The sequence below is a fragment of the Leptosomus discolor genome, chromosome 8, assembly GCF_034619465.1.
Source record: "Leptosomus discolor isolate bLepDis1 chromosome 8, bLepDis1.hap2, whole genome shotgun sequence".
Lineage (NCBI taxonomy): Eukaryota > Metazoa > Chordata > Aves > Leptosomiformes > Leptosomidae > Leptosomus > Leptosomus discolor.
In genome coordinates this window covers 15,080,454-15,104,099 of record NC_141398.1, presented here as the reverse complement: position 1 = coordinate 15,104,099, position 23,646 = coordinate 15,080,454, and the positions used below count along the sequence as shown (strand labels likewise).

The 23,646-nt window shown below is 42.6% G+C and overlaps 1 protein-coding gene across 1 annotated transcript; it reads right to left on the bottom strand.

Moving 5' to 3' along the window:
- Positions 1-12,053: 12,053 nt before the first annotated feature.
- On the bottom strand, positions 12,054-23,520 carry SRD5A1 (steroid 5 alpha-reductase 1). The gene is made up of 5 exons (XM_086469365.1): positions 23,192-23,520; positions 21,049-21,215; positions 16,658-16,759; positions 14,382-14,532; positions 12,054-12,120 (listed from the first exon to the last, which is right to left on the bottom strand). The coding sequence occupies exons 1-5, from the start codon at positions 23,506-23,508 to the stop codon at positions 12,054-12,056; spliced, it is 804 nt and encodes a 267-aa protein (XP_086325491.1). The 5' UTR covers positions 23,509-23,520.
- Positions 23,521-23,646: the final 126 nt, after the last annotated feature.

Here is a 23,646-nt window from a genome sequence, read left to right as displayed (position 1 = left end):
TGAAAAGTGCTTCTCTGACAACTTTGGTGGCATTTTTTTAAATGCTTCTGTTGATTCCTTCCCTTCTTGATGGTTTAGATCATGCTGTCCAGAGACGATCCTTTCTGCCAGTAGTGTTGTCAGAACAGTAATGTTCTCATGGGATGCTGTGTCAGGGACTTAGCCAATTCCTACACGATAGAGTCATCCTCCTCTACTTCCTCATTTGTATAGATTGACCAGTCCCTCTACACCTCTAGTAAGGACTCTGTCTTGATCATCCTCTTCCTTAACTTTCCTATGAGAACAGTCTATACCCCATACTACCCAGTGGGATGCTTGCTTAAATCTATGGCTGACTCTTGTCTGTGAAGTGCGGACCACTTCAGAGTCTTCCCTTGGACTGTATCTGTTAGGATTAGAGAGCAGAAACTACGAGGATCTGTCTACAGTTCCTGTCCTGAGGATATGGACCCTGCCTCTTTCACCTTTTGCTCTATATTTCTTCCAGCTGTTTTCTACTTTCTGCATCCTTGTGACAAGGGAAATCGTTCCCCTGCCCTGAGTGTAATATGTTTCTTGTTGACGACAGGTTACGGTGCACAGTGTGCTGCTTAGTGCTACTTAGTCTGGCCGTAAGGATCCTATTGCCTGGTGCTGTCCTGGAAACGATCTGTCGTTACTAGCAATGGCTCTGGCATAGGCTAGGAGACAGGGTGGAAGTGGTTTGACCTTGATTGTGCCATTTATGGGATAGACAGCTCTGCCTCAGCTTTCTGCACAGCTGCTAAGAACAATTTCTTGACATTTGTACTGCATGGTGTAATTCTTTGCTGGGTCTGGTTCAAACTCTGACATTCATTTTGAACTGTTGCATTTGGGCCACATGGAACCCAGCCAATAATTATGGACAAAATGTTTTGGTCTCAGAAATTACATCTGCAGTTATCCACAAGGAAGAAGAAATAGTCTGTGATGTCTCAGGGCAGATCTTATCAATCACCCAGGAAAATTTCAAATCAGATCTGCTAGAACTAAATATTTACAGTTACATTAGGAAAGATAAAACCTTTTCTAGATTAAGTAGAGCTCTGGCTGAGTGCCCAGCCTTGCTGCCAAACAGCTGGCCTTGCTGTTGGAGCAGAAAGTAGAAAAAGGAAGTACGTTTCTTTGAAGGAATCTATACAGAGGTTAACAGAGGTAAGAGACCATGTTCCCACAGACCAAAATTCCCTGGAGACTTCACTAATATCCATTCCAAATGCTTGCTGGAGAGCCTTTAAGAAAACTGATTTACTTAAAATGAAAGCCCATTCAAAGTGCCCATGGGGGCATACTTCCTTAGGCTGAAAAATATGGTCTTCTGGAAAACAGTCTCTATAAACAATAGAGCTGTGCTTTGTATTTTTTTCCCTACATCTTATGCTGCACTCATGTACTTTAGAAAATATTTAAGTTGCAAATCACAAATAAATGTAGGACCAAATTCTGCTTCTGATCAGTACTAGCATTTCCCTTTCTGCTCCTCCTGTAAACATTGCTTTGCCTAAAATTCACCAGCACGAACACAAACAATTCTGTGTTAGAGAGTCTTGATACTATTTTTAAAAAAAAAAACCAACACAATCAAGTGAAAAACAACAAAGTAAAACTTTGCTTTAGTAAGTAATCTTTACTCTGTAGTTATTTCCCAGATAGGGACTAATGCTGTCATGCTAATGAGAATAGTAATGACATACTATTCAATATGCCATTACTATATAATAACGATTGTAGTAATGACTATTCATTACTATATAGTAATGGCAAAGCCAAATGGGTGACTTACAGAAGCTTGCTTTTCCTAGCTTGCTACTTGCTTTGCTTTGTATTGATGCTTGGAAGGCACCTCTGCTCAGCCTGCACACATATGGGCCAGTTATTTTCACATATGCATACTTCACTTCTGGGAAGCAGATAGAGAAGTTAAATTCCTTGTGTGAACATCAGACAGTAACTCTGTTTGTGCAAATGGCTGTAGAGTAGATTTTGTATTAGGTCACCATTTTAGATCACTAAGGGAAAGACATTTTGCTAGATTTAGCCAGAGTAGCAGACGGGGTTAATTTGCAAAGGAGTTGCCTGTTTTGTCCGCTTTAAATTGAAATTAAAAGCTGTTGTGATGGCAATTCATCTAGTGTGAAGAATTAGGAAACAAAGTACAATTACTTCACTTCTACAGACTTTTGCTAATAACCCTTTTAAAAGCAGTAATTACAGTGTATTATACATTGAGGTTTGAAATGTCTACCTTCTAAAACATTGCATGACAGTTTCAGTTTAATAAAACCACTTAAAGCAATTGACAAAAGACTTTTGCCTGCAAGTGCCATGTAATTGTTTTATTTCACAATCTTATAAAATTTGTATGAGGTTTGCATGGCAAGGTTTTGGTAGCAGCGGGGCTGCAGGGGTGGCTTCTGTGAGATGCCAGAAGCTTCCTCTGCATCCAACGGCACCAATGCCACCAGCTCCAAGACAGACCCACCACCAGCCAAGGCCAAACCCATCAGCAACAGTGGTAGCGCCTCTGGGATAGCATATTTAAGAAGCAGAAAAAAAATCCAAAACCTGCACAACTGCAGACAGACTGAGGAGTGAGAATATGTGAGAGCAACAGCTCTGCAGACACCAAGGTCAGGGAAGAAGGAGCGGGAGGAGATGCTCCAGGCACCGGAGCAGAGATTCCCCTGCGGCCTGTGGTGAAGACCATGGTGAGGCAGGCTGTGCCCCTGCAGCCCATGGAGGTCCACAATGGAGCAGATACCCACTGCAGCCCATGGAGGACCCCACACTGCAGCAGGTGGATGCCAAAAGGAGTCTGTGACCATGTGGGAAGCCCATGTTGGAGCAGGCTTTTGGCAGGAGCTGCGGACCTGTAGATAGAGGAGCCCACGCTGGAGCAGGTTTGCTGGCAGGACTTGTGACTCTGCGGGGGACCCCCGCTGGAGCTGTCTGTTCCTGAAGGACTGCACACTGTGGAAGGGGCCTACGTTGGAGCAGGGGAAGAGTGTGAGGAGTCCTCCCCCTGAGGAGGAAGGAGCAGCAGAGACAGCGTACAATGAACCAATCATAACCCTGATTATTCCTCATCCCCCTGTGCCGCTGGGGGAGGCAGTAGAGAAAATTTGGGGTGAAGTTGAGCCTGGGAAGAAGGGAGGGTTGGGGGGAAGATGTTTTAAGATTTGTTCTTATTTCTCATTACCCTATTCTGACTTTTAATTGTCAATAAATTAAACTAGTTTTCCCCAGTCGAGTCTGTTTTGCCTGTGATGGTAATTGGCGAGTGATCTCTCCTTGCCCTTATGTCGACCCACAAGCCTTTTATTATATTTTCTCTCCCCCATCCCGCTGAGCAGGGGAGTGAGAGCAGCTTTTGTGAGCACGTGGCATCCAGCCAGGGTCAACCCCCCCACAAACTTGCATAAACATTTGCTTAATCAGGAACAAATAACAATTCATGAGAAAAGTTGATAGAAAGAAAAATTATGTGCTTTATAAAAAGCTTCTATATTAGAAGAAGTTACAGCATAATAGCAAAGAGACTGCACAGGGTAAAGGAAAAAAATAGACATTTTTAACCAAGATTTTAAAGGACAGCAAATCAACAAAGCAGAGAGTTGCAGGGACTAATTTACAAAGAGAAGAGAAATGGAAGGAAGAAACTCTTCCACCAGCAATAGCCACATGGTATCTAATGAGGACACCAGACCTCCATGAGCAAAGGAAGTAACAAATTGAGAACTGAGAGAGTCACATATCATGGGTACAGCAATTTTTAATGGAACCTGATTTTTTTATATCTGCTTTTATTAGAAAGCTGACTGATCATTTAAAAGAAAAAGCCAAAACAAAAAAGGTGAGCTCATAAAATAAGTTAAAAACAAAGTAGTATACGTGCAGATCTGCCTCAGTGGACTTGCATAGTTAAAGAGAGAAACTTCAGTTTCATAAGCATGTTATTACTTTTGTCCAGTGAAATTTGGGGGGTGAGAAGGTGTGCTGCATCCCAGGTGCTTCCATCCCGATCACTCCAACAGTACCTCTTCAGAGTTGTGTTAGAGGTTGTCTACGTTTAGCCTGTACCTGGGGCTAAACTGTAACATTTGCTCTATCACACAGTGACCCCTCACCAGCCAGGAAGAGGAATCAGGAAAAAGGAGAGCAGACTCATGGGTGTAAACGAAACAGACTTAAGGAAACAGCACTAAAACCAACAAAGGTGTACACAGTTATACTCAGCCAAATGAATATCCAGTCATTACAATCAACCAGAGAGCAGTCCTCAGGAGAAGCCAGAGGAAGAACAGAAGAGACCCCAGCAGGAGCCCCACAGGACCTCCCCTTCCTCAGCCAACCTTCCCCCTTTATCATGACCATGCCGTAACAGGATGGGCTGCACCTGTAGCTCACTCAGGTCAGCTGCCCTGGCTGACTGGAAACTGCTAACGGCCTGTCTGGCATGGCTGGGCTGGGGTTCTGTCCTGGCCAAACCAGGGCAGCATTCCACTGCTTAACCCGTACTATTTACATCATGCTCACATCACTAATATTATTTCCATTTTTTTTTTCAATACATATATATATATACAGATACTAATCCCCTGTTCATGGGTTATTTCTCAAAAAAAATTCATTGAATTTGTCCAGTCCAGAACTGTGGATCCATCACAGCAGTCTCCCAGGACAGGAGAGATGGTATGAATTTCATCTTGGTTCACACCCACGGGTTGTCAGTCCATCTCAAGGAAGTCGTTAGCCTCATCTAATGACATCCATCTCCAGTCATTACCACTACCTCAGCTTGAAAAACACTGATTGAACACTTGTTTCTCCTCCTTCTTCTTTGATGGAGTCATAGCTGTTACTTTGTTAATCACATCCAATGGGATCTGGCAACACCCATCTTGCCACTTGATTCCAAGAAACTGGATTTCCCTTGCAGGTCCATTGACCTTGCCTCTTTTGATGGCACAACCGCCTTCTAGAATAAAGTAAAATATTTACTCCCCATTCTCAAGAACTTCCGCTGTGTTACCCCATACAATGATGTCGTTGATGTATTGCAGGTGCTCAGGAGCTCCACCCTTTTCCAGTGCAGACTGGATCAGTCCATGACAAGTTGTGGGACTGTGTTTCCACTCCTGGGGCAATCGATTACAGCTATACTGGATACCCAGCCAGGTGAAACCAAACTGCAGCCTGCACTCCACTACCACAGGAATAGAAAAAACCACCACATTGGCAATATTAATAGTGGCGTACCACTTTGCTGCCTTCAACTCCAGGTCGTACTGAAGTTCTAACATGGCTGGTATGGCAGCATTCAGCGTTGGTGTAACTTCATTGAGGCCACAATAGTCCACTGTCAGTCTCCACTTGCCATTGGACTTCCACATTGACCATGTGGGACTGTTAGAGGGTGAGCATGCCTTGCTGATCACACCTTCGTTCTCCAGTTGACAGATCAGCTCATGGATGGGGATCAGGGAGTCTCTGTTCATAAAATATTGTCACTGGTGAACTGTTGCAGTGGCAGTGGGTGCCTTTTGTTCCTCAGTGGCCCCGCAACAGAAGGGTCCTTTGATAAACTGGGCACAGTAGACAGCGGTTTAATTTCCTCCATCTCTACTGTCGCTACACTAAACACCTGTCAGTACCCTCTCGGGTCCTTGAAGTACCCTCTTTTGAGATAATCTACTCCCAGAACACATGGGGCATCTGGGCTGGTCACAATAGGATGCCTCTTCCAGTCATGTCCAGTCAGACTTAGCTCTGCTTCTGCTATTGTTAGTTCCTGTGATCCTCCCGTTACTCCAGAAATATAAATGGGGTCTGTTCCTTTGTAATTTGACAGTATCAAAATGCACCAGTGTCAACTAAAGCCTTATATTTCTGTGGTTCTGATGTGCCAGGCCATCAAACCCACACAGTCCAGTATACATGATTCCCCTGCAGGGCTCCTCTACTTTTAAGGAGGGTGTCCATCGTTAACATCTGCACGTGAGCAGCTTGTGTGAACTACTCTCTCATCACTGTTGCTCTCATCTTAAATTCAGATCCAAGGCCCATTATACTGTCTGCAGGGCTGCTCTCTGGAAACTGGCACAGCATGTCTTCTGACAGGGCACCTTTTTGTGATCTTTTTAACCTTTTTAACTCATTGACACATGCCTGTAGGATTGTGGGAGGTTTTCCATCCCACTTTCCCATATTCTCCCCATGGCTCCACAGGAAGAACCACAGGGTGCCTTGTGAAGTGTGTAGTCTCTCCTGAGCAGGCCCCAGTTTGGATAGAGAGTGGACTTTATCCTCCAAGTGGGGCAATCTTTCTAACACTTTTCCAAGCAATTCTGTGGGTTTATCAGATGTCTGTTGTACAGTAGAAATACCAGCCCATGGGGACGCAGGTTATTGGCATATTGTCTCAGCCTGTTATCCGTTTCGCCCACCATTTGTGCCTCATCATCCCTCCAGCGAAATAATGCCAATGTGTTGGCATACAAGGGTGGTGCATTCAGGACCACTTGCACCACATGGGTCCAGTGAGCGTAAGTTTGTACAGGTCTACCAGTGACTGTAGGTTGTCCAGGTTGGGGAAGATCAGTTCTCGCACAGCTGTTTCTCTCAGGTAGCTCATACCTTTCTCTGGTCATCCAGTTGCTTGGGTGGTATACAACATCATCTCTAAACGGATACCTGTTCCGTACACTTAACAGGAGTCACCTCCAGAGGGTGTGTGCTTCTCTTCCGAGAGCTCTGTGAATACCGGTTTCTCTCACCATTGGTCCCAGCTGTTTGGCTTCTCTACTATTCAAGTCCACACCATTGGCTCCATTATCCCAGCATTAGAGCAGCCATGTAACAAGTGGCTCTCCTTCATGCTGGCCATAATCCTTGCGGATATCTCACAATTCACCCAAAGAGAGGTTGTGTTGTCACCTCTTCATCTGCCTGAGATGTTCCTGCAGGACTTGCCATTTTCTTGTATTTTCTCTTTTCTACAGGGGCAACTGGCAGTGATAGAATCCCTGGGTCCACTGCATCACCTGTCACTAGGGGCTGAGTAGCTGCAACACTTTCCACAGGGCCTAAGGTAGCCTCAGTGTTTCCCATACGGGCTGAGGTAGCTGCACCGCACCCTCCTTTATACCAGTATTTTTCTCTAAGCAGAAAGATACTGAAAAGGACTGATAATATGAACATGGTGGTGGAAAGATCCTATGGGTGTTGCCACTTGTCTTTGCCCATTGCCATTTCATAGAAAACAAGAATTGGTGTAGCTACAAAAGAATTTATAATACCATAACCAACCACCAGAGTACCCAGCAAAGCAGTACTTCTACCCCTATGCCCAAAAAGTGATGAACCACAGAAAATCACTAACAAGCAGCAGTAAAGCTGCACATAGCTGCTAAAGCAACTCTAAGACCAAATAGCCAAAAATTCCACCAAGTGCAAACACCAACATAGTGAATGACTCTATCAAAACCTGTTGAAACTTGAAAGCCCCTAGAGACTCTTTAATTAATGGTTTACAACACTCCCAGGTGAGTTATTCAAGTTGGGTCCCAAACAAACTTGGGTACTAAATACATGGTTTACATTTAGCCTGTACCCAGAGCTAAACTGTAACAGTCACTCTATCACCTGACAAAGCCTCACCAGCCAGGAAGGGGAATCAGGAAAGAGGAGAGCAGACCCGTGGGTGGAAATGAAACAGATTTAAGGAAACACCACCAATACCAACAGAGATATACACTGTTATACTCAGCCAAATGAATATCCAGTCATTGCAATCAAACAGAGAGCAGTCCTTGGAAAAATCCAGAGCAGGAGCCTCATAGGAGTTCCCCTTCCTCAGCCAACCTTCCCCCTTTATAACGACCGTGCCATGACGGGATGGGCTACCCCTGTAGCTCACTCAGGTCAGCTGCCCTGGCTGACTCAAAACTGCTAATAGCCTGCCTGGCATGGCTGGGCTGGGATTCTGTCCCAGCCAAACCAGGACAGAGGTCTGCCACCTCAGCAGGCCAAATAGCATCCTTTCTCAGAAACAGGTCTGAGAGATTTAAGTGTATCTTCTTGGAGACATTGCTGAGAACACACTAGAAAGCAATGAGAAAGCTGTTCTCAATTCAACAAGCATGCCTCAGATAAGGGCTGCTGCCACGTGCTCCATGATGCCCTCCCTCTTACCACCCTAAGCCATGGATCTAAAAATGATGTCCGGGAGTAACGCTACAGGAGTACTTCTTAGGGAACACTTAGCGTGAATTAAACTATTAAGGCAGAAACCCCCTACTTAATTCACTGGCAGATGGAAACCTCTGGGTGAATGCTGGTTCAATGCACAGCACCAGATTTTTCCTTTAGTATTTTAACAACTAATATGTAAACAAATACATTATCTTAATCTAAAATTAATAAAAATTATATTCTGTTCAACAACCTAGTTCTCTTTTTGCTCATGAAAATATCCCAGCTCATTTTTTCTTGGTCATTTAGATTCCTATTCACAAGACTACACTGCTGTATGCTGTTTGCATAGCTATTTGTATTTTCTAAACTACTTTTCCTAGTATTACTTTATTTTATCTGTAATGATCATATGCTGTATTGTTTTATGCTAAATATAACGCTTAATCTGTTACTCTTCGGTTCTGAGGCCTAGTAAAATTTTCAAGAATGATTTGAAGCATCCTAAAGACTATTTTTATTTTTGGTTACTGATGTTAGTATATATTAATGACTCTTTTTTAAGCTTTAGCACTTAAACACTTTCAAAATACTATTGGGGACTTTTCAAGTCAGTTTTCTCGTTCCGATACAGCCACCATTTTTCAAAGAGGCACGGAGACAATGAAAGAGCAAACATATTTGCCCTTACAAAACAGTAAAGTCCTGCAAATCTGCATTAGTGCACTGGGCTTCTTTCTCACAGTGTTTCCTCCAAGGACCACTTGCATATTAGCAAAATCCTGGCTCTGCATAGCATCTGGTTCTTGGTCTGCAGCAAACACAACACTTGGGGCAGGGGGGGGCATTGCTGGAAGCCTCTCAGACCATTCACCGATAAACTGATATGGATTAAAAAGATTGGATCCCAACCAATACAGCAGCCAGCAGGACACAATAATAGTGGATACCTAGGGTAGTTTCTGCTAGCTCACACTGAACAGGCCTTTATTTAGTCTTGATGGTGCTGCTTAACATTTGAACCGCAGTTCATGGATGTGATCACACAGCTCTTTCTTTGCTGGCAGAAGTCTGTATCTAAGTTTGTACTGTTTTTTTTCCCCTTTCAATAGACTAAGAGAAATGGAGCACTCCATCCTAGAGCAGCTGGAACATGTGGCTTTGCTAGTGCTCCCTCTTTGGATCCAGCCACCTGTGTCCTCTCAGAAACTGTGACCAGGCTAGACAGGCATTTCCAAAAAAAGAGGCTGCAAATATTAGGGAGCAGGGACAAACAACGTCACTGCGAGGCTCTTGCTAGCGCGCTGGTAATGCATCATCTCTGGAGAAGCATTATACCAAATGCTGTACCAATCGTTATATAGCTATTCTTTCATCTCTGTGAATAAATAACCTATTGCTTCCACCACATACTTGTACACAACCAAACCTATCGTATTGGGTTTGCTTTCAAAACAAACATGTTGAATCAAGCAAGCGATGTACAAAACACTTTTTTTTTTTTTTAAGCAGCTCGACAGCAAGTTGCAGTTGTGCAACTTTCTCAGATGCAAACCTTGTTTTAGTCTTGTCTCTTTAGTTGTCTTGCAATAGGAATTTTCACAATTGCTTACTCACATGTGTTTTTGTGTGGGCACATGGGCACGTACATGCTGACAGAAATGTTGCCTCACTGCAAAAGCCTGTAAACAGGTTTCTGAAATTCTGTTCAGAATATGCTCTAAGTGATCCTATTGAACTGTGATCCTATTGAACTGAATTTACTGTTCACCAACTCTACTTTAGCATTGAGGAGTAAATCATCCTCCCCGTCATCCTGTCCCCAGGGAACTTCACAACTGAGTGTTCATCAAAACAGCTAGGATCAGATGTCAAATTATAGTGCAATAACAGAAATAACAGGTGAACCCTCAAACTTCCTATAACACAGTAAAGAAAGATGTAAACACTAAAGAAATGATTAAATGATTTGAGAATCAAGTAATGACACCGGCATCAAAGGAATGGGTATTCCTATGTTCATCCCAAAGCTTATTTTGGACGTTATGGATATTGGCCAAGAGCAGGATCAGTCATCTTAGTCAACATTATGAGGAGCAACTGGCAGTCCAAGGGTTTAGCTGTAGGTAAGTTATCATCGCTGCAGGACTGCCAGTTTCTCTCCACTCCTTCCTTCAACTATTTCAGTCAATAACAACAGAAATTTTTGTTACACTTAAGTACATCACTGAATAGCCTAATAATAGCCAAGACCTCAGTGCACTAAGTACTGTATAAACATGGCAGGAAGGAACAACTGTTACGCAGACGCTTGGGTCACAAAATCCTTTTTCACTGCCTATTTCCTGAATGTACTTTTTTTAAACAAATACCTAAAATTTTAAAGGTAAAGTTCAGCACATAAATTACTTTGATTCCTACAGCAGTGTAACTTAACAGGAAAGACAGGATTTTGAGCTTCAGACAAAGCTTACTGCAACACCGTACTGGGAAACTCAGCATCTGGCAGAACTGTGTTACCATTTTGTTTTGAAGAACATAACCCAACATACACAATGGCAACAGGTCAGAAGACACTTGGGAGAAGTTTGATTTCCATTTATTTCCAAAGTATATTAGCCACAGAGTTTTAAGGGTTTGTGGGAAGTTTTGGGCTTTGTTTGTTTGTTTGTTTTTAATTATTATTATTTGGTTGTTCATTTGGTTGGGTTTTTTTTGTTTGTTTGTTTGTTAAGTTTTCTCTAGAATTTTAGATTTTTTTTCCCAGCAATTCTAAAAAATTCTTTAATACCACAAGCAAAGGACACAGATGTGTCTGAAACCCAGAAGTCTGTATGCTTGGGATCCCATCACGTTTTTGAAACCCTTTTAGAGTCCTTCAGGAGAAAAAATGTAGGGGTATGAAACCTGACATAAATAAAACAAGCAGCACTAAAAGATTCCAGATTTTTGGAATATAAAATCATCTATACTGTTATCAACAGGAGAAGGAAGGCACTTGATTATCTTTTTTAAACAGCATAGTAAGAGAATTTCGTAGAAATCCTTTTTTTTTTTTTTTAAATAAAGTTAGAAGATATTACACAATTGTTGACTGGCCTAAGTATCCCAAATAAAGAATGCCTTCCAAAACCAGTGTTGAGTGAGAAAACACATACTGAACATTAGGATAGTTATCAAGTTTGAGAGGTAGATGACAATCTTAATCTGTTACTGTTTATGTAAATAGCATTATCTATACAGTGTCCATATTCTGAAGAAGACCGCAAAGAGGAGGAAGAACACTGTCTCTCACCTAACAGCAACTATATTAATCTAATGGCCTTGGTCTGCATCATCAGTTCTCCTGGAAATGCAGGTGAGGGGGAGAAAGGATTAGGAAGGAAAGGGGGAAAAAAATTAAAAAAAAATCAACCCCATTTGTGTATGCAGGCAAATAGAGGCAGGACTCCCATCCAGACTGCAGTGAGGGTGACTGGGCTGACGGCACAATCCTCAGGATGGTGTGGCTAGGTTGAGTGGAAACAGCAGAAGTCTGCATAGGCAGGAAAGGAAGCACCAGAGGCCCTGTGCAGTGCTGTCCGTGATGTGACTTCAGATACACTGCCTAATGTATTTATGATGGTCCTCCACTGTTGGAGAAGCATTTCTGTTCCTATTCACCATGTCCATCAGATTCGGGGTTTTCATGAAGAGGAAAAGCAGTAACTAGCAGCAGCACTGATGCAAAGGCTTTGTCATAGCCATGGTCAGAGTATGCTGTTAACCTGCCAACACCTGCAAAGCGTTAGCTGTTACAAAAAGCATCCATTTAAAAAACATGTCAAAAGCACAGCTCAGTACACAAATGGGATAACAATTTTTCTGCACTTTGGGTAGTCTTCAAATTTCTCAAGGTACCATCTGAAAAACAAACACAAAAACTTGATGAGTATTGAGTCTTCAAATTGCTGCCGAGGAAATTAAGTAATTGTACAATGTGTTCCATTTAATACACATTAAACTGGCTACAAACCCAAAAAATGCCTTTAGAACCTACTCTGGATAGAAACCTGCCATTTACCACACCCATCCTAATGAGCTCTAACCACCAACTACAACGAAACAAACAAAGTTACTGCTGCCAGCAATGGGAAATCAAACAAACAGATGTGAGAGCAGCCAGGGAAGAAATAGCCTGTTGTTGCAAAATGTATGTTGTTATGCATCCTATCTGCATTTTCGAAGTAGAGGGGGAAAAAAAAAAGAACTCAAAAGCATTCAAGGGGATAACACGTCAAATTGTGTAATGAGTTCATGTGGAAGCAAGGGATACTTCACATATTGGAATGACAGTCCTGTTCTGGATAGAAAGGTCTTCAGTTCCGGTTAGGATTTGAATAAGCAAACTGAATGTGACAAACGTTACACTAGCCTTACTGCTAAACCCCCTCAAAGACCATCACTATTTTAATATCCAGACAATTTAAAAAGAATAAATGGACAGCACTACCAAATGTTATTATTTGTCTGGTCATCACATATAACAAACACATTTACTTCCATTTTCAACGATTTATTCTTCTGATTCTCTAAAATAAATAAATCATAAAAAAAAGAATTAACTTAATCTGGGCTCCTCAAAGGCGCAGGTATTCATATTATCAATAGCTAACTACAAGATCAAAGCTGGAATAAGCAGAGAACAGAGCATGCAATGCATGATAACCTCCAGCTGGGGAAATACCAGCATAACACTATCCTTTTCAGTCATTTATTCTAAGTTTTTCAAATGAAACAGACTACAACAAAATATTTCTACACTTATACAGAGTTGCTATTTTTAGTTGGTTTTTTTTCTGTACTCCTCTTCCATTTTTATGCATTTTTCCTTTAGTGCAAATTAATTCCTTTAACAATGTTTAGCTTTTTGTAATGCTCTGTAAGTCAAGAGCTCTGAAAGAGTGCTGTCAAGGCTTAAGATAGACAGAAAGCAACCATGGAATTTGACCCTGAAGAATATAATATACAAGGAGAGGCTGAGGAACCTGGCATTGCTTAGTCTGACAAGGAAGAGACTAAGGGGCCCTGTTATTGCTGCCTACAGGTACTGGAAGGGGAGTTGTTTAAGACAATGGAGCAAAACTATGAATGAAATGCAAACCCTTGCAGCTGGAATGCAATGACCCCATGCAAAGGTGCAAGCCAGAGACTGACTGGCTAGATAGCAGCTCTGCACAAAAGGACATGGACACCCTGGTGGACAAGTTGGACATGAGTCAGTAATGGATCCCTGCAATGATGAAGGCTAACTGCATACTGGCCTGCTTGAACAAGTACAGAGCCACCAAGTCAAGGGAAGTGCTTATTCTCCACTATTCAGCAGCTGAGAGCCTGCATCTGCATTACTGCCTTCAGTTTTCAGCTTCCTGTGCAATAGAGATGTCCACAAATTGGAGGAGAATCCAGCAGGTAGTCATTAAGATGACTGCATAGCTGGAACATACAAGAGGAGAGGCTGAGGGAGCTAGGCTTGTTCAGGCTGGAAAAGAAGTTGAGGCGCAGATCTAATTGCAGTCTTCCACTGCCTACAGTGATACTAGAGAGAAGGCAGAGCCGTACCCTTCCTGGAGGTGCACAGAAAGTGGACAAGCAGCAGGGCATAAAAGCTGCAACATGGAAAATTTCAACTGGACATAAGGAAAAAACCCTCTTCCCCTTGAGAATGAGAAAAATCCTGTTCCAGTGCTTTGCCAGAGATGTGCTGAGGCATCTACCCCTGGAGACTCTCAGAACTCAACTGGATGAGGCCCTAGGCAGTTAGCCCTGGTTGGAGCAGGTCACACCAGGTGACTGGACAGGACAATCTTCAGATGCTCCTCCCAACCTAAGATATTCTGTGACTCTGCTCAGTAACAGCATGTGGTCAACCAAGGAGAGATAATCGCAGGCAACAGGCTTGGAAGGTTCAGGTTGGATAGTAGGAAAAACCTGTTCACTGGGAGGCTAATACAGACTTGAAACACCCTACAAACAAGACATGAGAAAACCTCTCTCTCCACTGCAGTAGCAGAGCCTTTCACAAGACTTGCTCTGCAACATCCCTATGGGATGGGGCATAATTTGTGAAACAGAAGTGAAGTGTGGCACAGAGACAACAGAAATTATAAGACACAAACACTTACTGGTGGTGTTGTTTTGCCCTTGAACCCAAGATGAAAAGCGTACACAATGCAAATGCAAGGCTTTCAATGGTGCAGCAGGCAAGGGCAAACCCAAACCATTCCAGGATCTCTCCAAAAAAGTTGGCTCCACTGACATACTCAAACATTCCTCCTGAAAGCAGTACAGAGTTATCTTAAAAGCACCTTAGTCAAGGAGATATCCAATGCTATCTTTTACTGTAAGTGAAATAAGAGCTGTATCACCAATGTCTCTACATAATTTTTAAAGGCAGTGTTTTTCAATTCAAGCTGTACTCAAAGACAGACATTCTCCTGCTCCATTTTTCCTCTTTAAATCATGAAATAAAAACAGTATCAGAAGCAAGTTCATGCCTCTGTAAATAATTACTTAACAGTGATAGCAAACTGGCTCTTCAATCATAAACTAAGTTTTTTAAAATATGGAAAACCAGAAAACATGCTCCCCTTTAAGTCACAGAAAATACTCATAGGGTTAGTTAGCATACAAGGCTTAATTTCTTTAATCAAAGTACTTCAGAAATTAAGTTAATTATGAACAATATTATTATTATGAAATAAGTTTCCAAATTTATTGCCTAGCTTAAAATGTGTTGCCCTTTTGTTCCCATCTCCCATCAGGTCTACTGATTCAGCCCTGACACTCAGTGAAAGAAGTAATTGGCAGTCTGCTTTAAATGTGTTTTACAGCCAATTACGAATAAACAATCACTACTCACCTGCTGGGAATTTTGTAAAAGAAGAACTTTCACCCTAATTCCAAAGTTAGTGAACAAACTGATAATGTCTCACTATGGGCTTTATCAGTGGGACTAAACAAACAAGTACTTGACAAGTGTAACACAAGATATGTTTTGACCTTGCTTTAATTACTTTACTTTTGTGACAAAAGAGAAGCAGAGTTCTAGCTGGATAAGCAATATCAAAAAGACCAACTCTTCCTGATCAGGTGGCAGATAACATCTTATTTCCTTCAGAACTTCTTTGTACACTGAACATAGTACAGTATGTCCGTGTTCGTTTTTTCACATGGACACTTGGATTTACATCTATTAAAATTGTAAAGTTACCTTCTTGATGAAAAATAAGTCTACTGCCTTATATATCTAGTTCTTCCAGTTTTATTTTTAAAATCTCAATAAAAACCAAGAGAGCAACAACTGAAGGAAAAATTTCAAGAAACAACAGAATTCAGAGCTAACTATTATTTTTCTGCTTTCACTGAGTGTAATACACCTGGAAGAGTCTAACGTTTCCAAAAGTGTTGAGAAACCTTAACACTTCAACAGGCTCCATAAGAAGTCCTTTCATATCCTCCATTTTCCCATGAAAGCCAGAATTTATAATGCCTAACTTCCTTTGGATTTCTGTCCTCTTTTCTCCCTTACCGCAGTAGTTGTTCTCCAATTACCTAAGATCCCTCCCTCTTCATACATGGGACAACATAAGATGGACCAGCCACACACAGTTGCCAAGTACTTTCTGCCTTCCTCTCCTGCCCCCACACTCGGATGATAATTTAGGTGGTCTTTGTCCACCCACTTGCTGATTCTCACAAAATTTGTAGAATGCAACGTTACATTTTTACCACTTTTTAAAAATACAGCCAAGATTGGTCAAGAAATTCATAGACGTGCACAAGCCACGTGATATCATGAAACGGATCCCTTAGAATACTTGGCTCAAAAGGAAAAAAAATGTTTCCCACACTATAAAATCACTTCTTGAGGTAGACAACAAACTGCTATTTCCCATTTCCTCTTACATCATAAGTGACTATCTACCCTAAAATACACCAAGCCTTAGAAGGTCATCTTTACACAGAATCATTTTAGGTTGGAAGGGACCTCTTGAGATCACCTAGTCCAACCCCCCTGGCTCAAGTAGGGTCAGTTAGAGCAGGTTGCCCAGAAGCATGTTCAGTCCAGTTTTGAGTAAGTATCTCTGCAGATGGAGACTCCACAACCTCCCTGAGCAACGTGTTCCAGTGTTTGACCACCCTCACAACAAAAAATGCGTTCCGATGTAATTTCATGTGTTTGAATTTTATGCCCAGTGCCTTTGGTCCTGTCACTGGGCACCACTGAGGAGAGCCTGGCTCCCTCTTCTTCATTCCCTCTCATCATGTGTTTATACACATCAATAAGATCCCCCTGAGCCTTCTCTTCTCCAGGCAGAACAGTCCCAGCTCTCTCTGCCTCACCTTATATGACAGATATATCTTTCACTATATAAATTTCTGTAACATTTCTACTCACCTCTTGGTATCTTGTAACCAGTTTCCCCTGGTTTTCTCAGATTTCTGAGAATATGATCAGAATGAATATTGATTGCCATGCCAACCAACCACCCTATAAAACCTGAAGAGAAATATTTAAAATACTATATTTAATACACTGAGCCAAAGTGCTTGTTCAGAATACAAACTACAGTCACATATTAGGCATATTATCCCAAAGGGGTAGTAATGCAAGCAGTATAAGCAAGACTGGTGACATCCTGCACAGTCCCAGTCCCGCACTGATCTCTTCAGTCAGCAGAGCTCACAGTAATCAACAGGTCTTTAGATAAGAATAGTACTGCAAGTATAAAGTTCATTCTTATGTTGCTAGACTTATATAAATGTATGCATGTGCATTTATACAGATGTAATATGTGTATTTCCCTATGTTCCACACAGATAAAGAAATACACTGAAATTTTAAACACAAAGAAACAGCCATTCTCACTCCTGCCAGAGGGACACATCTTAGTCCACCTTTTAACTGGCAATATACCAGAGTTTCCACAGCAGACTTCTGTGCAATAAAAGGAATAATAAAATTGTGAAGGAATTCAGGCACCATTTACTTGTGTCATTCAGTGAAATGGTTTAACCATTTATACCACGCTTTCATAGAAACCGAGATTATTGTCACATTCTGCATCCTTATGTCTTCTTGTTGACATGATTTCACGGGATAAACCAAAAGGAATCTAGGATTGAAATTCAGTGTTTTTACCCTTCCATTTTGAGTCTTTGGCTACACATTATCTACACTATCTTCCTTTGAAGGCAGCATTCCATATTACTAGGAGCAGACAAGATTCTGATTTTGAGGGTAGATCCTTTGTATTGTTTTGAATCCACCTCTAAAATTGTTGATTTTTATTTAAATTACCGAGAAAATGCCAGTGATGCATACTTCTAGCACAAAGTCACTTCACACACCAGGTAAAGGAAGCTTTGCCTTTTTGCACCCATAACTTTCAGGTGGTTCTCTTTCAATACAGAGAAATCCAGTAGCTTGATCATCTCAGCAAAGACACTGAGCGGATACCAGATGTGCAAGACTAGCAGGTTGTCAGAGCGTACTTTACCAAGATTTAAGCCACATTTCAAAGGGCAGCTACAGATGTAAGTGGACCTTGTCTCTCAAACAGGTTGTTAGATAGGGACCTTGCTTCTCTCAATCCCTTGTGGGCTGCCTTTACCTAAAGGACCTAGCTGTCTGCTTCCACATGGATTAGGAAGAATTTCTCTGCTCTGCAGAGAAATTGAGGTTTCTGCATGAAAGCTCTCTCCATATTTACCTGTATAAATAAAAAATGTTGCTTGATTAGCTTGTTACAATCTGCTTATGTTACAAAACTAGTAGTAGAATTTAGTCCTGCGAACAAGCATGTTTCTTCACCTTTTGTTCATGCAGCACAGGGCAGCAAGTTTCCATCAGCAATCAAGGCCATATGTAAAGTATCTTTTGTGGTAGAATTTTACCATAATACTTTCGACTATATATTCAATGTAATTACATTATCTTGAAATAGGTTAGAACAATGGAATGAGGAATTTACAGACCAATTCATATGACAATATTAAAAAACACAGGTGAATAATTCAAATGCTGTTGAATTCTACTTTCAAGAAAACAGATAATTTTTACTTTTTTACTTCAAAACAGAACTCTATCCAAACAGAGAATATTGAACACCCACTGCATCCAGCAACAAAAATAATTTCCTTCTCTTAGCATTAGAAATTATATATCAATTTGCTAATTGCCAGAGAAGACTGAGACTACCTTGAGTAACAACCCTTGCTTTCATACAACTAAATAAACAAGCCTTTATCACTATCCATACAATAATTTGAAAAGAGATTTCTTAACAAGCACATAGATTAATTCTACTTTAATGGAAACAATATTTCTACTAATTTATTTCAGTATTAGCGTGAGGAAACAATCTATACTGAAAGTTAGTTCAAGAAAGAATACTGTATTTGATTCTCAGGAGAGGAAATTAGAGACCCTTTGATTTGTCTGAAATGCCACCATAATTTTGGAGAATGTTACCTGTGTATTCCCTATTAGTATCTGTTTGTCAATTAGTATATGAACTACTAAGAAGTTTTCAGATAATGCAAGAAGACTGGAGCTTGCTTTAAGAGTGCCAAATTACTATAGAAGATTAGTTTGATTCTGCACATTTTCACCCCTCCTACCACGTGTCAGAAGGAAAAAATCAGATCTCTCTTCATGGACAAGCCAATGAACGTAGGCTATTTTCACAGCACCCCTCTTTGATTTGAATATCCGCTTTGCCCTGAAGTGCTGCATAACCACGTTCCCTGCACCTATACTCTGCGGGCATTGTACTTCGCTGTCCTCAAGCTCAGATTCTCACCATGGCCAAGTCCTAGGACTGCACTCTACAAAGCCAAGAGATGGTTATGCACCACAATCTGGATGACTTGGCTTCCACCACGGGGAAACATGGATCTGTAAACTGGAAGGGAGTCACAGTGTACACCAGTAGGTTCTCAGAACCACATGATGCACCAGATGACATAGATAACGTCTAGTTACAGGAGTAAAAGAAGCAAGACATCTTAGGTTTGGCTGTTTCATAGCCATGCCAAACTTTATCTAAAGATTTATTGTAATAACAGTCTCAAAAAAGCCAGCAAGTGACACTTAAAATGGCTGCTATTCACTTTCTTAGGATAACATTTTAGGACTGTATTTTGACTTAAAATAGTCATGAAAGCAACACTTTGCTTATGATTAACAGTACTGGAAATTCCAAACTGATAGTATTTGAAAAAACAAAACAAAGGAAAAAACAAAACAAACCAAACAAACCCAAACCAAACTCATTCATACACAGAAGTATTCATAACTGAAGGCAGATGAACCTAACAATTATCATTTATACATCTACACTTCAGAAATCCGTGAAACCCATTAAAAAAAAACCCAACAAACAAACAAGGAAACCTGAGCAACAGTCTTATTACCTCACTTTTTTAAGATCTTTCAGTAAGGAGGCATCAATTTATGGCTCCGGACTCATCACTGTACTGAGATACAAACTAGGACACCAGAAACATTGATCAGAGCCTTCAACAGTTTTGATCAATGGATCTTTTAATCAGTTTTTTGTTGGATCCAAGTTTAAGGAGACTGGAATTTCCAAAGTACCAATACAATTTCAAGTATATCCAAGTGCCTAGTGCCCACTGAAGTCATTACCTTGTACCTCCATGTCTCCATTTTTAGAGCACAAGCAGTACTGACTCCTCATCTTGGCAAAAGAATCTACTTTGATTTAAAACGTCTTCAATCTTATAGTCATGACAGCATTTAGCACAGTGGTCCTCTACTGTCATCTGCAATGACACTGTAATAAAGATAAAAACTTCTTATTCTGCTGTAAAAGGCTTGAGAAACATGGGAGAAACACTAACTTGCTCTGCCTCCAGAAAAACAAAAAACAGTAACAGGTCAGATCAAGGATCCACACAGCCCAGTATTCTGCCTTCAAATGGCAAGGCAAAATATTCTGGTTTATCTTCAGATCAAAAAAATCTTTCAGTAAAGATTTCCCTGGAAAATGATACTATGTTTTTGAGAGCAGGTAAAGGTAGATGCCTAGGAAACAAAAACCAGGGCAAAGGCAATAGTGCGTCACTAAACATCTCAGCCTTTTAATCATGTGCATGGCTTCAAGTAGCAACGTACCCTCACTTCCTGACAGGAGCGAATGGTCAACCCCTCCACCCCCTTCCTTGGGGGCCAGTTTTGTTATTTGGCAAAGCCCACTCCTATTATGAGGGCAGGGCGGGTCGGTGCGCGTGTGTGCACGCGCTCGTAAATATCTCAGCACCAGGGACTTTTGGCATTAGAAGTGGAATCTCGGTATTCAGCAGCCACCCTTACTGGATTTTCACTCCATTAATTTGCTCACTTCTGTTCAACTGCATACAAACCTTCAGTACCTACGACATCAAGAAACAAGGGGTTTAGTTTAATCTACATGTTATGTGGAAGATCTGCTTTGTTTGTTCTAAACCTGTATGCTGCTGGTTCCATTTAAGGTTTCAAGTTCCTATCTTGAAAAAAAATACATGACCGTATTTACTTTGGTGTTAAAGAATAAAGATGATAGTCAGCTCATCTAGCACTGACATTGTGGGAAGAAGTGTCGGTTCACAGCTCTGAAATAAAAAAAAGGTTAAAAGGCTTCCAGCTACAGCAAACAAGAGAATTAACTATGAGAAAAGTTATGAAATGGGATTGAAGATACTATAAAATCATAATAAAAAATAAAAAGCTGTGAAGACAAAGGGAAACTACACCTAATGTTCTCATCACATGTTTTAACTCACCTGTAATGAAACGTGGATCCTTTAACCAGCCTGAAGGGTATTTTGCATAGTTGGTTAAGCTTCGGCCTTGCAAGTATCCATTGTAAACACAGAACAGAAGTGCTAGCACAAAAGTGAAAAGTGGTGTTGGTTTTCCTTCCCGGATCAGAAGGGGAAATATGAGTGCCCTGTTGCATTAACAAACAGAAAAGATACTTTTGATGTCCAAACTGCAGTCTACATCCAGTGTTATCCTGCTTGTCAAATGCTCAGTGGAGTCTATGATCCTGGTTCAGAAGGATAGTTACGTTTGCTTTAACACCTAAATGTTAATTGCTGCCTAAGCGGAATTACAAGGTTAGTCCTCTCCCTGCTTATGACAGAAACTTTGAACTTTGTATCTGAGGCAATTACTTTGACCAGAGCAGTCCTCTGCAACCGATGTTAAGCAGAGGGTATTTTTGTGCTCTTTTGCTGCCAAATCCTCAGCGGTAACATCAAGCTTTCTGAAACCAGCCAGGTTCCACAATCCCAACACCAAACCCACCAGCACTTCCTGGGAGAAGTCACTGCCCTTGAAATTAACCTCATTGAGCTCAGTTTCCTCCTTGCCTTCAAAGTCACTTAAAAACATTAACTGCTTTGCCTTGCCAATCTTGGTCTACCCTATGACACTTGTTAAAGATGTGACAAATCCACAACTGTCATCTCATCTAGGAAGGCAATCTTCATTGCTTTTCCCAGGGGATTATGTAAGTAAACAAACAAGCTCCAAACAAGAAAAGCAGGTGAACGTTTTTGTGCTCCATCCCTGTAACTAGCCAACTCCCAATCGCCTATCAATTTAATTATAATCTATAATGATAGAGGAGCACGATTATTGAAGCCCAAACATTCTTCACACGTTTTCCACCTACCCAAGGACTACTACTTGGAAGGAGCCTTTCCAGAGGAAGCAAAACCGTAACGGCTTTCAAGAAAGCGTAACAAATTCATTAATACAATTACTTAAAGCCCGCTACATTACAACGGACAGAATCGGATAACTGAGGTCTCTCCCAGTCCGTGTTCCCCTACAGAACAGTCCCTCAGTCTGGCAATAGCAGCAAGCAACTGGAAAACAGAAGCTGCAGTACAGCTCAGCTCCAGGACAAACCTCTGCCTTGCGCTTCGAGCTTTTCCCAGACACCAAGGGTGAGCCAAGATCCCATGCCAAAGCTAATCTCTTTACTCTTAAGAACAGAAAAAGAGGGAGTAAAGACACACTGCTGGGTTTAAAACCACCATGGCAAACCCCTCTGTGCTGTGTCAGGATGGTGGCAAAATTACCGATGGAGTACCACCGGTGACTGCGGTCAATGACTTAAAGGGAACACCAAAACCTTTGCTGAGCTTCACATAAGCTGCCCTCTCCTGAGCAGTTTTACAAAATACCCGGACTACACGGCAACACGGGGCACTCGGCCTCGGCCGTGCTACGATTTTAACGGATCGTCGAATATCTTGAGCTGGAAGGCGCCCACAAGGACCATCGAGGCCAACTCCCAAAAAAAGAGCGCTCCGTTTAAACAGTAACTAGAAAATAGTTACCGCTTCGCAACAGTAAAGTTACGTCAGCATCCAGAGCTGAGCACTCCTTGTTGGATCACCGCGTCCTTAAGACCAGCTGGCGAAGCCATTGCTTAAACCGGGCGGTCATCGCAACCGCTCCAGCGGAGGGGTGGCGCCGCACGCCCCGGGCGCCCCGTTTTTATGCCGTTTCTGAAAGGCGCCGCAGCGCTGCGCACCGCCAGCCCCCAAACGGCAGCGAGCACCCCCCCGCCCCAGCTACTTTACTCTCTTGTAAAAACAGAGATCACCTTAACGTAAAGCAGCAGAAAGGACTTTACAGATTATTCTATTAAATAATAAACGTCAGTTAACAGCAGGGACGACTTCAGCGATTATTACATTAAATAACAAACATCAACTGACAGCAGAACCTCAGTCCCGGCAGCCGGCAAAAGCTAGCCGGGCGCTCCTGCCAAGGCTGCCCCCGAGCCGCACGCCGCCTGCCACCGGCCGCCCCCCGCTCCTCGGGCAAGGCAGAGCAGGAGCCCCCCCGCCCCCCACCCGCCCGGCGCTCCAGCGCGGGAGCCCCTCCGCCCCCGCCGAAGGGCCGCACCTGTGCGCGTAGTGCAGGACGAAGCAGCCCAGGAGGAGGCGGTTGGGCCAGGCGGCGCTCACCGCCCCGCCGCAGGCGGCGAGCCCGAGCGGGAGGAGGAGGGAGGGCAGCTCCTGCAGCGCCCAGGCGGGGCGGGCGGGCAGCGGCCAGCCGAAGCGCCGCGAGGAGTACCGGCCGTAGGGCATGGGGATGAAGCGGAGCAGCAGGGCGGAGACGGCGCCCAGCGCCATCAGCCCGTAGGAGAGGAGCTCCAGCAGCCGCTGCTCCTCCGGGCCCGACACGCGCCGCCAGAACCCGCACCCGCCGCCGGCACCCATCGCGCACCACACGCCCGCGGCCGCGGCCGCCCCGGCGCCTCCATCGATGGGCCGGGCAGCGGCACGCCCACCGCCGCCGCGGACCAATCGGAGCCGGGGGAGTGGCCAGCACCGCCCCCTCCGGCCGCCGGTTGGTGG

Excerpts from the sequence above, each read along its gene's own strand:
- SRD5A1 (XM_086469365.1), bottom strand. The coding sequence starts at position 23,508 with ATGGGTGCCGGCGGCGGGTGCGGGTTCTGGCGGCGCGTGTCGGGCCCG. Across the intron at positions 21,216-23,191 it reads GTCCTGCACTACGCGCACAG|GGCACTCATATTTCCCCTTC; the intron begins GTGCGGCCCTTC and ends TTAATGCAACAG. Across the intron at positions 16,760-21,048 it reads GGATCCACGTTTCATTACAG|GTTTTATAGGGTGGTTGGTT; the intron begins GTGAGTTAAAAC and ends ATTTCTCTTCAG.